At 38.7% G+C, this 16,694-nt stretch overlaps 1 protein-coding gene across 1 annotated transcript in view; it reads right to left on the reverse strand.

The window, feature by feature from the left end:
* lrrc9 (leucine rich repeat containing 9) overlaps positions 1-16,694 on the reverse strand; it is a 242,353-nt gene that overhangs the window by 129,909 nt on the left and 95,750 nt on the right. Inside the window, exons 15-17 of the mRNA XM_072568390.1 lie at positions 9,530-9,662; positions 7,893-8,033; positions 4,078-4,202 (exon numbers count right to left, since the gene is read on the reverse strand). Of these exons, the coding sequence (XP_072424491.1) occupies positions 4,078-4,202; positions 7,893-8,033; positions 9,530-9,662 (399 nt within the window). The remainder of the gene's footprint in view (positions 1-4,077; positions 4,203-7,892; positions 8,034-9,529; positions 9,663-16,694) is intronic.

Raw genomic sequence — 16,694 nt, forward strand, 5'->3', positions numbered from 1 at the left:
CATCTATAATTGCCTAGAGGACAGTTGAGAGTCAACCACATTGTTGTGGGTCTGGAGTCACATGCAGGCCAGAGCAGGGGAGGATGGCAGATGTCCTTCCCTCAAGGACATTAGTGAACGGGTTTTTTACGACAATCAACAATGGTTACATGGCCTTTACTCCAGATTTTACTGAAACCAAATTCAGAGAATGCATTAGATAGCAAATATGAGGTAATGGAAGGATCTAAAAATAAGGATGAGAATTTTAAAACTGAGCATTGCTTAACTGGAACACAGTGTAGGTCATCAAGCAGAAAGGGGGTGAATACAATGCTAAATTAGTACACTGTTGCAATGCAAGGTTAAAAAGATTACTGCACTTTTGGGAATGTATCTTTAAATTACAATTAAAAGAAGGTGGCCATGTGACCTGTTCTTCAGTCTGCCTAACAGCAGGCCTGAGGTATCTGGCTGATAAAATTAAAGAGAAGCTTGGGTTGTTTTGTCAGGAAAAAGGTTTATGGTATTATATTTCGAGACAATGGCTACAGTTTTGAGAAGATTTGTAGCTCAGGTTGATCTTCTGTCTGTAGGTTTGATCACTGAGTGGAAGGCTCATTTCCAGATGTTTCGTCACCATACTAGGTAACATCTTCAGTGGGCCTCGGGTGAAGCACTGCTGATAGTTCCTGCTTTCTGTTTATACGTTTGGGTTGGTGATGTCATTTCCTGTAGTGAAGTGACTTCCTGTTCTTTTTCTCAGGGGGTGGTAGATGGGGTCTAACTCGATGTGTTGTTGAGAGAGTTCTGGTTGGAATGCTAGGCTTCTAGGAATTCTCGTGCATGTCTTTGTTTGGCTTGTCCTAGGATGGATGTGTTGTCCCTCCTTATCTGCATGTATGTAAGGATACTAATGAGAGGGGGTTATTTCTTTTTGTGGCTAGTTGGTGTTCATGTATCTTTGTGCCAGTTTTTTGCCTATTTGTTCAATGTAGTGTTTGTTACTGTCCTTGCGCAGTATTTTGTAAATGACATTAATTTTGCTTGTTGGTTGTATTGGGTCTTTCAAGTTCATTAGCTGCTGTTTTAGTGTGTTGGTGGGTGTGTAGGCTACCATGATGCCAAGGGATCTGAGTGTACCTAAGATAGAGATAGATAAGTTCTTGATTAGTAATGGGAATGAAGGTTATAGGGAAAAACAGGAGAATGAAGTTGAGAAACAGATCAGGAATGACTGAATGGCACAGCAGACTCAATGGGCCAAATGACGTAATTCTGGTCCTATTTCTAATGGTCTTGTGATCAAAAGTCTAACTATGTCACTCTATCATTTTTCAACTAGAGGTTCAAATCTTTTTAAAAAACTTTCTAGTCTCTACAATATAGATGGCAGAGGTGTGTTTGATCTGAAGGTTACCAAAGGTTAGTCAGGGAGGCCAGTCAAGTGTGTCAAGATTAGAGGTAGCAAAGGTAACAAATAAGAACTGGATGTAGGTTTTCTAGTTGAGCTATAAGATTCGTTTTCAGATGTTTCATCACCATACTAAGAAACATCATCAGTGAGCGTCCGGATGAATAAAGAACTTCAACAGCAGATGATCTGAAGCAGAAACAGAATTAAGTGATGCCAAGAGGTGAAAGTAGACATTCATAGTGATAATACAGATAAATGGTTAAAAGGGGGAAGGTAACATAGTGGATACATGGAGTAGCAGGTTAAAGGCTTGGATTAATGATCCAGAGACACATACCATACTATGGCAACTTGGGAATTTAAATTCATTTAATTAAATACATTCTAGAACAAAGAAATACAATCTGCAGTAATGGTAGCCATTAAAGTACGAAATTGTCTAGTTCACTGATGTACTTTAATGGAGGAAATCTGCTGTACTTATCCAGTCTGGCCAAATAGGACTCTGAACCCAGAGCAATATGGATACATTTTAACTGCCCTCTCAAGTACTAAAAAAAACCACCCAGTACTTTCAAAAAGGTGGCTCACCACCATGTTCTCAAGGCCAATTTGGTATAGTCAATAAATACTGGTCTTCCCAGCAATGTCAACATCTCCTGAATGAATAATAAAATAATGTCTCCAGGTCAAATAGTTCAGCCCGTGCAGTGAAAAGTAAATCAAGTTAGGATTACTGAAGTGATTGTGTGTAACAAGTGTCGGAACAAACTATGGGCATAGTTGAACACCATAGGGGAAAGTAAGGACTGCAGATGGAATCAAGAGTGTGGTGCTGGAAAAGCACAGGAGGTCAGACAGCATCTGAGGAGCAGGAGAATCGACATTTCAGGCAAAAGCCTTTTATCAAGAATCTGATACATAATGGCAATATGAATACTAAAGTGGCTAAGAGACAGAAAGCAAATTATTTTGTTCAGGTTTTCCTGAGTTGTTGGTATTAGATCACTTCTCTTTCTGATGTAAATAAATAACCTGGATTTGGCTAAACAAGACATAATTTCAAAGTTTTCAGATGACTTAAAACTTCGAAATCTACTAACAATGGGAATAAAGTTAAAAATCACAACACCAGGTAATAGTCCAACAGGTTTAATTGAAAGCACACTAGCATTTGGAGCGCTGCTCCTGCTCTGAAAGATAGTGTGCTTCCAAATAAACCTGTTGGACTATAACCTGGTGTTGTGTGATTTTTAACTTTGCACACCCCAGTCCAACACCAGCATCTCCAAATCATGACAACAATGGGAATGGCAGTAACAAACTCCAAAAGAACATTATCAGCAAGGGAAAATGGGAAGGACACATGGCAGATGAAGGGAATATGTCAGCACAGGTTGCACATTAAAGCAGAAAAAGAAAGCATTGGTTAATAGATCTGTTTCTGACTAGAGGAAGGTAAATGGTGGAGGCTTCTCAATGTCCACTGATTGGGACACTGTGCTTCTTAATACATATAAATGGATTTGATTCCACTCAACTAACAGAAAAGTAAATCTCAAGATAAATGAAAAGACTACCTTGAATATATCCAGAGGCATTCAGCAGTGAAACAGCTTGGAAAATAAGAGGCCAAAAATATATTTCATCATTTTAAGCAGTGGTGGGACAGAAAGAGATGCAGTAAACACCCCTCCCACAATTACTAGATATTCCTTTTTTTGTAAATATAACAAAATATACATACAATACTAAAAAAAAGAGAACAAAGGTAAATGTCAAAGTATTTATGAGAACACAGACATATCAGTCGATTAGTCAAATAGAGGCCAAATTAATATAGAAAAAAAGTCAAGGGGACGATATACACACCGAAAAGTTAACTTTCTTTGTACCAAAGGAGCAGAAATTAAAAGGGAAAGACAAAAATATATCCAAAATTGAAAGAGCAAAATCAGGAGACCTTGTACGTGAAGATCTGAAATAAAACTTATGGGATAAAGTATAAAGCACAAGACAAGGAGATAATGCTAAACAAATAAACCATTGTTTAGATCATAATTAGAAAATAACATTTAGTTTGGATATCTTTCTTCAGAAAACAAAAGCCATGGAGCGAGTGCAGAAAAGATAAAAGCTGGGCTTTTATTTATGTGCAGAGATGGAAATTTGATCTCTTTTCATTAGAACAAAGCTGGTTAGGATAAGATCTGAAATTTGTTCCAAGTTATGAAGGAATTAGAGAAATACATCAAAAAATATTTCTATTACATAATCCTGGTCCTGTTATAATTCTTGACCTGCCTAGATCTGGAGTTGAGAGGGTCATAAAATTAAGAAATTTTCACCTCACCACATTTCTATACTTCAACAAAAATAAAAATCAGAGAGATATAAATCGGGTTGTTAATTTATTACCCATTTTATAATATCACATCATATTACAAGGTCTACCAACTACCTGCAATTCTATTACAAATTTTCAATTGGAGCAAATGAAGTTGAGAGAATTTGTGCAGATAAATTGTATGAATCTCAACAGACACCAGTGATCACATACCTAATTTTGTACTGAAGTGGTTCAATCTTAAATAGACATTCTCTTTCATCATTTCAACATATTCCATTAATAAATATTCTACAGTTTGTTTAAACAGTCCTTTAATAATTGTAGTCCATACCTGTGTTATATATTCAAAGTCAATAAAATATTCAGGAACAACCAGTTCATGGTCAAACACAAACCACTCATATTGACGAAGGCTGCAATCACAGCTGCCGTGGAACTTTAAGGAACTTGAGAATCCTTGCATGTACATGAAACATGGGAGGCAATTAAAAAAGTTAGGAAATTAAACACATACATTTTTCAATAGTATTGGTAGAAACCTATCCAAAGAGCAATTTTCTGATACTGACAATGTGTGCATTAAATGATAACTGAAAAATGAGAGCTAAGCTTGTAAGCTGTAAGAAATCAATTCTTTGTTAAGTCATACAACAAGTTTTTAAGATATTATTTATGATTATTGTTAGGTTGTATGCAGATAGCCATCCTGTGCTTTTTGCAGAACACATTTTCTATTTTAGGTACCTGAACCTTTTAAATATCATATACTGACCTCACTCAAAATAACCTAAGCATTTTTGGTCACTGACTTCCGAGTATTTTTTGCTTAATTCTACAAGTGGTGAAATTTCACTGTCTGCAGAATTTTTCACATTGTTGTTGCTTTTTGCCACACATGTTTTCTTGCTCCAGACATGATAGTCTGATAGGCAGCCTTTTGGAATGGAGAACGATTGTCATCATACCATTGTGCTGGTAAAGTTCCCAGAAAAGTGAAAAGGGAGATGAGACTGTTACACAGGAGGTCATACCGACAGAGGATCTTGGAGAAGTATTCATTCTACTTCAATTACAGTGTACAAATTGCATTTGCTTTCAGAAGCACATTACTCACCAGTGCCAGCCTCAACAAAACCTAAAATCATGAACAAAAGCATTACATTCAACTATCAAGGTTACTATAGTCCACTTCTTTTCTGTTGCAGGTAGAGTTCAACAGCAACACCTCATAATTCGCAGGCCTTGGATGTACTGGAGAAGTCACCTCTACATTGGAAACATTTATATTTCCTATCCATTTAACAGTGAAGGAAGAAAGGAGAAAGTGAGGACTGCAGATGCTGGAGATCGGAGTCAAAAAATGTGGCTCTGGAAAAGCACAGCGATCAGGCAACATCCAAGCAGCAGGGTAATCAATGTTTTGGGTATAAGCTCTTCATCAAGAATGGGGTGGGGTGGGATTCAGGGAGGTGGCTGAGAGATAAATAGGAGGATGGGGGGGGGGGGGGGGGGGGAGTGGTGGAAGGTGGCTGGAAGGCGACAGGTAGCTGCAGGTGGGGGTGATGGTGATAGGTCAGAGGGGAGGGTGGAGTGGATAAGTGGGAAGGAAGATGGACAGGCAGGACATTTTTAGAGTCATAGAGATGTACAGCATGGAAACAGACCCTTCAGTCCAACCCATCCATGCCAACCAGATATCCCAACACAATCTCGTCCCACCTGTCAGCACCCGGCCCATATCCCTCCAAACACTTCCTATTCATATACCCATCCAAATGCCTCTTAAATGTTGCAATTGTATCAGCCTCCACCACTTCCTCTGGCAGCTCATTCCATACCTATACCACCCTCTGCGTGAAAACGTTGCCCCTTAGGTCTCTTTTATATCTTTCCCCTCTCACCCTAAACCTATGCTCTCTAGTTCTGGACAGGATGGTAGGATCTGGATGAGGTGGGGGGAGGGGAGATCAGGAAACTGGTGAAATCAATGTTGCAATAATACTTATGGTATCAGAGTGGACAAATCAAAGCAATTTTCAGTCAATAGAATACTTCCTAAGTGTCATAATGTAGGAAATGTGGCAGGCAGTTTACATACAGCTAGCCCCCAACATATAGCAATGAGATATTGACTGGATAACCTTTCTCTGCGATATCGACAGAGGGATGAATGTTGACCAGAGCAATTACCTGGTTCTTTATAGCACCGAAAGATCTTTTATGTTAACCTCAGAATCCCAAGCATTTCAGATATCCACTTATTTTGAAAAACGTACTTTTCCACTGTCATCCAGAAAGCCCTCCACCTCATCACACCATTCCCCATCCCACTGCTCTAAACCACCCCTTTCTAAATGCAATAAAGACAGAGTCCCACTTGTCCTCATTTAACATCCTACCAATCTCTGCTTCCAACCCATCATCCTTAAGTACTTCCGCCAACTCCAACTAGACCCCACCACTTCTTCCCCTTCCCACTCCTCTCTGCCTTCCACAAGGACCGTTCCCTTTGCCAAGCCTTGGTCTACGCCACTCTCCCCAACAACCCTCCAAACCCCCAGGTACCTTCCCATGCAACCGGAAAAGATGCAAACCTATGGCACACCATCCCCCTATCTCCATCCCGGGCCCCAAACAGTCCTTCTAGGTGAGACAGGGGTTCACTGTTCCCTCCTTGAACCCAATTTACTGTATGCAGTGCTCCCAATATGGTCTTCTGTACACTGGGAAGACCAAACGTAAACTAAAAGAACATTTCACTAAGCATCTCAGTCAGGTCTGCAGGGGCCGATGGGGCCTCACAGTAACCGTCCATTTTAAATTCCCCCTCCCACTCTCTTTCCTACATGACCATCCTTGACCTCCTCCATTGCCACAATGAATCAAATCGTAAATTGGAGGAACAACACTCATCTTCCACTTGGACACCCTACAGCCCAGATGACTCAACATAGAGTTCTCCAACTTCAAATTACCTCCCTTTCCATCCACCGACTCCCTTCACAGACCCTCCTCTCTTTTCCATTCCTCTCAGCCACCGTCCAGATTCATGCCTCCCACTGACCAATCAGACCGTACCCTTTACCTGAGTTCACCTATCCCCATCTCAACACCCTTCACCCCCACCCCCTTTATCTGCAGCTCCCTTTACATCCACCCCAGTCCTGAAGAAGGGTTACACCTGAAAAGTCGACTTATTCATTTTCTGATGCTGCCTGGCTTTTTGTGTTCACCCAGACTCCTGCTTGTCTGCCCTGGATTCCAACATTTTGTTTTGCTTGTTTCCAACCCTAGAATGCCAACAGGGCCTCAGTTTAATATCTCTTATGAAGAGTGATATTTGCAACAATGTAGCACTACCCCAGCATCACTCTGGATTATCAGTCTAGGTTTTTGTACTCAAGTCTCTGGAGTGGGACCTACAACCAGAGGTAAACTTGCTGCCAATGAACCACAGCTGAATGTAGTAGTATTAGTGCTGATCTGTCTGGCAGGCTTCACAAAAGGTGCATGGTGCAATGACTGAAGACAACATATTACTTTGTATGGTCCATATAAAAAGCCTGGTATATCTGTTAAGTAAAAGGATTCCACTCCTTCAAAGTACAACTGGTTTCAAATCTCCCCAGCAGCCATCACAACACTTATATTCATGCCACAAGTAACATCATGAAATAAACAATCGACATGATACAAGTAATGCTTTTGCTTCCTAAGCAGTTTTGGAGGAGCTTTGCTGTAACATTCTTACCACATCTTCAAGCTTCAGCATGGGGTGGTAGGGACAACATGCATACTGCATTGAGTGGGTAAGAATTGGGCTTGCTTTAGATGTGCTGGAAAATGGGGTTAGAATAGTTATATTCTTGTATGTGACTGGCACAGACTTGATAGGTTGAAGGGATTTTTCTGTGCTGTGGACATCTGCTTCTATGTATTGGATAAAGTCTAGACTTCTATTGGAATGTATGGATACCTGCTGAGTTTTGGATTCACCTTAGTGTCAAATATGAAAATTTTACTAAGTACATTAGGTTCTTCCAGAGTCTACTTTTTCTTTCATTTTATTTTCTTTAACCATAGACTTATTCAAAAATCACTAACTATTTTTGGAAAGCAAATCTAGTGCAATATACTATTTGTTACCTGTATCATTTGCACATCTGGTGTTCACTTTTCGAGGTCTGTAGACAGAATTTGCATTTGGATACTTCAACTGTTCAACAGGTTCTGAATCGATGGCCTGAACACTATGACCAAGGAAAACTTTGGCAATAATGAGCTGACCTAAAAACAAAGTTGAATGGTTTATTGCAATATTTTCTGAAATTGAATTTTTGAATTCATTCAAACCTGACATGGAAGATATGTAATATAGCAATAGTGTGGAGGAAGATGACAAGTTGACCTGATGGATCCCCCCAATTTTTGCCAATAGACAAGATATTTTGATTTTCACAGTCACAAAGCAATGACCTGAGGGAGGTAAAGAATCACAGAGAATGGAAAGAAATAAATTCATCTGTAACTTACATAGCTGACAATATCAAATCTAACTTACTGTACATTATATTATGCAAAACCAATCAACTGCACTTCAAAGATTACATTTCTATGATCTCAACATGGGAATAACCATTATATTTCACATATCAGTGACAACCACATACACTTATCTACTGAATATTCACCCAGTTTTGACATAAATTTCATTTACATCATTTTCCTAATTCTTCTTAAACCTGGCTTCAATGTTTTGAATCTTTGCTGAAATGCTGCTCAGAAGTGCCCATTTTGTACAGTAGTCAAGTGTTACAATTTATATAAAGTCTTCAACACAATGTCACTCAGCTTCTTTACTAGCTTTATGTCTTTCATGAATACCACATATCCTTCAATATCCAGATTCCAAGCTAGGCCATTCTGCAGCCTTGTGTCAGTTACGGTCACTAGATTGTACTGATTAATCTTAATTGTGAAAGTTCATCAGTTTCGCTTCAAATGCTACACCCATTCAAGTACAAAGCCTCAAGTTTTGTCCTTTAATTGTTTTTGTAATTTCCAGTCGTATCTGTGGATGTTCTCTGAGAGGTGCAGTCTCTGTCCCTTTACCATTATGCATTTGCCCCACTCTTTGATTCACCACAATATTCAAAGTTTGGTCCCTTGACCCTACTATTTAGTTTAGGATCCATTTCCCTAGTTTACGTGGTTTGCAAGAACACCACTCCAGTACAATTCCGTAGTAGACCTTCCCACCAATACAGATCCCACTTTCTCCGGCATTGCTGCTCGTGCTCCAAGAACCTACTTCTCCCATACTGGTCTTTCAGCCATACATTCATCTCACTAACTTAGTCAACCATATGTCAATTTCACATGGCTCAGGTAATAATCCAGCTATTACTCTGAGATTTTACTTCTTAATTTGATGCAGGTCAGTCTTCCCATTCTGCTTCACTATAGTGAGTGCAGGTTACTCTTTCCCCCACTTATATTCACAGTTCATCATTGTATGGTGCATGCATCACAATGTAATATTTAAAGGGGTTTGTGTTGGAAAGTAGGAGGTTGCAAATTCAATGGGTTGTATGGCCTCCTCCTGCGTTGTACTATTTTATGATTCTGTGAAACTGCACTTTTGGTCGACTCCAACATGGTATATTATCCTCCATTTATAGTTTCAAATAATAGTTATGCCAACTCAATTCTTAAGAAATAATACAAGCACTCCCGAGAGAACAAAAATCCAATAATTAATACACATAATTTAATTAATTTACCATATCTAAAAGGTATTGCATCAAATACATTGGTGTTCTGGACTTTAGCTTGTTGCTGCAGGTAATCAATTCTGGGTTGTTCACATAGGCTCATACTATTACAGAGAGGGACTGCCTCATCACGACCTTGAAGCTAAGAAAATGAACAAAAATACATGGATCAGTTACATTTGTTTTGTGAGAAGCCTGTAAGTTGATGTTTAGTATTGATGACAAAATGTTCTCTATCAGTTGTGCGACTGTATAACAGTAAAAATGATCTATCTGTACACATTTGAATAAAGTCCATGAAATATTACCTAGTAAAAAATTAGAGCAGTGACACTTCTGTATTTCAGATTATATGCTAAAGCAAGGTTCCCCATTCAAACATAAATGTCCAGGATGTAGAAGGGAGCATCCATCAGCATCAACAGCAGTCCCTTGCAGATATGGATGACTCTCTTCCACTCCTGGGGGGAGTCTGCAGGTGACTCGGCCTGATACGGCTAACACAGACTCTGTTACACTTGGGGCAGGTGATGGTCACGGGAAGGGGGTGGGTGGGCATGATGTGACAGCAAGGTGTTTTTGACTGGCTTTGATTTTATCTGATAGTAAGTTTTGTGCTTGACACTTTCCAGATGCTCCTCCACCACTTTGGATAGTCTTGCGCCAGTGATTCCCATGTGTCTGTGGGAATATTGCGCTTCGTCAATGAGGCCCTGAGAGTATCACTGAAGCACTTCTTCTGATCGCCTGGGATTTGACTGCTGTTTCAAAGCTGTGAGAACAGCACCTGCTTGGGAAGCCTCAAGTCAGTCATGCCGATGATATGCCAGCCTGTCATAGCCGACCAAGGGTGGTCAATGCCTCAATGCTAGGATGTTGGCCTGGTTGAGGACATTATTGGAGCAGTAAGAGGATGAAACCCTTAATTAGGCAGTAATTGTCTAAACATGGGACTCTACCTGGCTATCGGTTAGGGACCCACTCAACACTTCACCCACCGCCTGCAAAATTGTGGTGGGATGGGGTGGGTGGGCTAGTGGTGGACATGCCTTAATTTATGGTCTACTCACTTTGTTTCATGTTTGTGGGTATCCTATATAATTGAGTCCACAGGAATGCTTATGAGGCTGGTTAAGAGCTATAATCAAGCCTGCTGGGAATTTTGGTCAAGCTAGTTTAACTCTGACCTCAGTTAAAACTATAGCTAGGACATGTGGTGAGCTGTTCTGTAATCTGTGACCTGAAGTTTCCTATGTTGTCCAAATAAGGCAAGTGTCATGGTATCTCTAGACATACAGGCACCACGAGTACTTTTTGTGGAATATGGCATGTCACTGTTAATGGCTTGGTCACAATATTTGGGAGCTATCTATTGGTAAATGTCATTGGCTGGTCAGGAAAGATCACATTTTCAGATAAATAAACAGAACAAAGTTTTTTTTCTCAGAGAGAGACAGAAGCAGCAACTTCAAGCTCGCAGCAGCTTCAAGATCACATTTGAAAAGCACATACTTTGAAATTATTTTCAGAGAGAACAAAGAATGATTAGGCCTTCACGCAGAACCACGTTGGCTACTTCACTCTGTTATGAGGTTGAAGGCGTTTACTATACCTTTAAGAGAGAATGAATGCTGTTTTGCACTGACAGCTTACAAGCACCTGTCATGTGACTAGCGAGCAGTCTCAGAGTGTACTGGAAAATTGAAAATATGTAACATTTGGCTGTGAAATAGATACAGGAGTTGGTTACGTTTTGACAACAATTCAAATTTAATCAGTTTAAATTAGGCCCCAGGATACTAAAACCCAAACGAGTTTGAATTTATTGTTTTTGCCAACATCAAACCAACGAGAAGATCCGATGTTGGGGATATACAAAGCAGGCATTTGAAGGTCAGAGTACCTGCCATCGAAAGAATAACTGCCATTAAAAAACTCTTTCAAAGGTACCTTTTCATATGAAACATCTTTACAGTAAAAAGAAAGACAATGACCCGGGGAGCTCTTCAGCTGAAAGAAGAAAGACACCAATGATGACAGTCACTGTATGGTTTTGAAATTAAGTTGATGTAATTTTAATAAGAGTTTATTGCAACAATATAGTTATAGAGTTGGAGGCAGATAATAAACTGTTAAGAGAAAGGGTGGCTTAGAACTGTGAATAGTCGTTTTTTAATGTTCACTTCTAGAGTTAAAGAATAAATTAATATCATTTTTGTTAAATAGTGGAATTTGGGAGTTCTCTGTCCCTCATATTTTAACAGAATACAAGGCGAGGTGATCTTTTCAGGACGATTAGTTTAATTAACAGAGGAGTTCACTACCGTGTTGTAACAACTCGAATCAGGGTAGTATGGTTAAATGCAAATTAGAGAAAATAAGTAAAGTGAAGTTAAATGAAATGAGTTACAGTTAAAAGTTAGGTTAGATGAAATAAGAAGTAAATGTTACAATGAAAATATATTTTATATTAAAGATTGGTACTTAGTGAATTAAAATAAAGAAGAGTTTGTTTAATTCAGTTCTGAATCGGTTCCCTGCCTTTTGTCTGTCACACAAAGGAATACTTCGGTAAAAGGTTTGAGTACTACTTTTTGTGTAATACCATGGACGTCACCAAAATGCCACTATCCTGTTCATTGAAGTTGTACCTTGTTATGAATGAAGCAGGGATAAATTGATAAAATTGAAAGTATTGAAAAACCAGTGAATTCCCTGGGATGAATGTAACAAATCTCTATGCACTGAGTATGAGATGAGGTTTTTGCAGCATTCAGAGGGAATCAGTAAGAAGTACCTTTGGCAATCTTATATCATGATTTTGCCTATATTCTATTATAATATGTAGGTGGCTAAAATCTAGGTTCATTCATGGTTCTTAAACAGCTCTTAAATACATAGTAATTCTCAACAGGCATCAGCTGAAGACATCAACACTCTTCTCAAAGACAAAGCAACATGCCAAGACTGTAGGAAGGTGGACGACAGGAACCTTGTCAATTGTGAATTAACTACATCAGACAAAATCATCGTAAAATTCAATAGCTTGTGGGCTTAAAGTTGAGTATGATGCCAACACATTGCTCAGTGATCAAATGGCAATCCAAAGGATGAAGACTTATAAGGAATGGAGTCTGATTAAAACAGCTACAAACTTGTGGTATATATGCAGCATACTGTCCAGTCAACATGCCATTATATGAGAACTCAGCATTGAGTCTGAAAATGAAATATTCATTTCTATGTGTCATTCTAAAAGAAAAAAACAAGGAAGAGAAGTTGGCTAAATGGGTTAGAAAGATTACACTAAAAGATTTGACATTAAGTACTAGCCATTGCTTGCCTGAAGTATGACAAGCCTACAACAAATCTACATTTCACTAATGCACAAAAACCTCAACAAGAACTTTAATTAATTGTGATTAATAGAAGTAGTAAAAGATTGCATTAGCTCAAATTAAGTGACTCATAAGGCTTTCAGAAGAAGTGATAAACTGGATGATTGAGAATTATTTAGAATCTAGAAACAGATGGCTAAAACAAAAATCTAGTTAAAGAAAGAGAAAAGATAATGTATACAGAAGTTAGCAAGAAACACAAAAGAAGACTATAAAAGATTCTTTAGGTAAGTGAAAGGAAAAATAGTAGCAAGGACAAATGAGTCCATTATGAGTAAGGGCATATTCTAAAATCTTCTCTCCAGAGAAGAAAGGCTTCAATCGATAGAATTGCTGTTGTCACCACCGATCTACATGGCAAAGAGATTTAGGTCACATATCAAAAGGCACTTAATGGCACTGGTGGTGGTGCATGAAAATACTTAAATTGATGCAAACTCCAGTGTCCTGACCAAAGCCAATTTCCAGCATTGCAACCATCAGAAACAAAATCAATTCTGCTGGTCTGGACACTGTACATGGAAGAAAAAATAACCAGCTTCCAAAACAAGTGCTTTGCTGACAATCTAAGGAAGGCATCTGATCTCATGGAGGATAAAGAAAACATTTCAAGGACATTCTGAATATTTGCTCAAATAGGGGACAAATTAACATGGTGTCTGGGAGGAACTTCTACAACACGTGTTGATGCCTCATCAAACAAGCTGTAACCCAATTCGACCTATCACAAATTTTTCCTCAGGACAACAGCCGCCCTCTATTCAAAGATCTGTGGATCCAGGATTGGCCTGCTGAGTCACAAGAGGTTACAAAACTCAAAACCTAACAGACATCACCCTCATTTCGAGGGAGTGTCACAAAGCTAGTCCCTTGGCTCAAGGATACTCTGTCCTTGATTTTTTTCAGAGGGGTAATAAACCAGGCCAGGCACTGACCAGTCTGGTTTGGTACGGAGATGAAAAGGATTTTGAGAGGCCTTTTTGTTTATATGTAAACAGATGAGACTTCAGGCCAAAGTGCCCATGTTTTGTAAGTGACCTGTATAATGAAAGGGGGGTGGTCAACTCTCGAGCTGAGCAGTTTAGTTCAGTCCTGAACCGGTGAGGAGTTTAAACAGTGAGCTGTATGGAATCCCTCTCTCTCTTTCTGCCCTTCAAATTCAACCTATAAGCATGTGTTCCATTTATACTGGTTATTAAAAAGAGTTTGTTTATTGGGACTGTTGTATATATCCAGAACAACATAATTAAATCTATTTTGGATAGACCGAGATTTTACAGGGTTCTTCATTATTGTCTTTGTGTTTCATTGTGTAGTGTTGTGAATAAATTTTTGTCTATTTTAAACCTGGTAGTCAACCTCGCCAATTTAATCCGAATAATTTTCACTGTCGCTTACCGAAACAAATTGCAAAGTTATGGTCTGGGCTGCCTGCTTAAGAATGTTTCGTGTGGTGTTCATAACAGGAGCGACAATGATGATGAGCGCCAAAGCTAGATAGGTAACACACCCTTTTTTGAAAATGACGTGCACAAATTATTTTCATAGAAACATAGGAGATAAGAGTAGGAGGCGGCCATTTGGCCCTTTGAACCTGCTCCACCAATCATCACGATCGTGGCTGATCATCCAACTCAATAGTTTAACTCTGCTTTCTGCCCGTCACCTTTGATCCCATTTGCCCGAAGCACTGTATCTAGCTGCCTCTTGAATACATTCAATGTTTTCAAATCAACTACTTCCTGTGGCAATAGAAGTGGATAATGAATTTCACAGGCTCACCACTTTTTGTGTGAAGAAATGTCTTCTCACCTCCATTCTAAATAGTCAGTCCTGCTATCCCCAGAATCAGCTTGGAAAAACTTCGCTGCATTCTTCCTCAGAAAAGAAGACCAAAACTGCACACAATTCTGTGGTCAGTAATTGCGGAGTTTGTTACCACACTTTTGGAATGAGAAAAAGTCCCATTCAATTATAGAACCAATGTTTATTCTCGAACACAATTAATATTTTGGCACTGAAAATTAACTAAAATAAAACGATTGTTATTGCGGAGAAAGGAGACACTTTTCTGCACTATAATACTTTGTTGAGAGTACAGTGTCATAGGAAAGCCTTCACAGTTTTTTGGGGACAACCTATTTTATAATATTGGAGCAAACAAGTAGTCTTAAGACATCTGCTGTTTTACATTAAAATAAAACACTTTCATCATGTAGGAAAATACAGTTTTTATAAAAAACATACACAGAGAACATGAATCTCTCATGTGAAACTCAGCAAAAATACAATCTATTGTAATCTCTGTCACAAATATACTTGAGCACTAGCTTATTGGAATCTCATTTAGGTAAACCAGAAATGTTGCTGCAATTCCTAATCAATATAAGAAGCATATTAGTTGACGTAGCAACACTAAGGGCCAAATTTCTGTAGAGACCTTTATAAAATGGCAGATCATTGAGTTTTAACAGATAATAAAGGATTAACTACCTTTGATGCAGTTACTGAATAGAAATTTGTTTGTTTCTATACCAGATTACAAGTGGATTTAAACATGCTGAATGAGTTTCATGAATGAAAGTTGTTTTCTCTATCAAATTGTATGAGCTAAAGCTCTAGCAGGTGGTTACAACTTGTTCTCATCTCACATGACTCCTGAAGTCTGCCCTACATGGAGTCTGGGTGTATGACTATGGAGATAGAGGGGCAGCACACAAAGTGGCAACTGGGATTTGAAAGCACATAGTATACAGGTGGTGTTGAAGAGATGTGAATGGTGAGTGGTAGAAGACTGAGGATCTGTTCAAAAAACTGAGATGAAAAACTGAGGCAGGCTTTCCAATCCTTCTGTCACAATTAGATCTCTCTCCCTCCACCAACTCAACCCCAAACCCACCTCCCAGAGAAGGAACTGGATATGACAGAACCCTTTATATCAAACTGAGTCTGCCAAATTGGGAAATTTTCTGACTTGAGCGATACTCTCCATTACTGAAATCCAGAATTAAGTTGCAAAATATGGGAAATGCTCATCACTGGTTTCCTCCAGTTTCATGTTCTAATTTAAATAATTGATAAGTCCCTTCACTTAGTGATTACTTCATCAAAAGGTACACAGTCATTCATCTATGTTGTACGTATAAGATCATCTATGTCATCAAAGGATGCTCCTTACATCAAAACACATAAGACAAAGTCACAACTTATTAATACTTAATATAAGTCAATTCAACTGTGCTCACACTCAATGGAACTTCCAGAAATGCATGGTCAACATTCTGCTTCTCTAAGGAAAATGATACAACAAAAGAAAAGAATATTTTCAAAGAAACAACTCAATAACATGTGACGATCCCCAATCAAACAAATGATATACTTAAAAGTTAGATTGAACCTGATCAATTGAAGATACATGTAGATCAGAGGTTTAGCTGGGAAGAAAAAAAATGAGGGCAATTGTGGAATTTTTGTTGAGAGGAAAAACAAGAACAATGTCAAATATGTTGGGAATGGATATACATTTCTATTTACCCTCCCTCTACATAAACTTATAAAAAGACAAATGAAGTGAGCGATTGTAGCAAGAAGTTATTTAAACCTACCTACTAACCAAATTAATCTAGAGTTCGCAATTTATCATTAATGAACATTTTCATCTGGGTGGAAATTTGCAAATGACATCCTTCCACACTACTCCTTCCACATAGTACTGACTAAGCTAGATAATTAAGAGGAAAAGTTAGGCAGGAATTGTGAAAAAGAAAAGAATGTAA

Source organism: Chiloscyllium punctatum, chromosome 4, assembly GCF_047496795.1.
Source record: "Chiloscyllium punctatum isolate Juve2018m chromosome 4, sChiPun1.3, whole genome shotgun sequence".
NCBI lineage: Eukaryota > Metazoa > Chordata > Chondrichthyes > Orectolobiformes > Hemiscylliidae > Chiloscyllium > Chiloscyllium punctatum.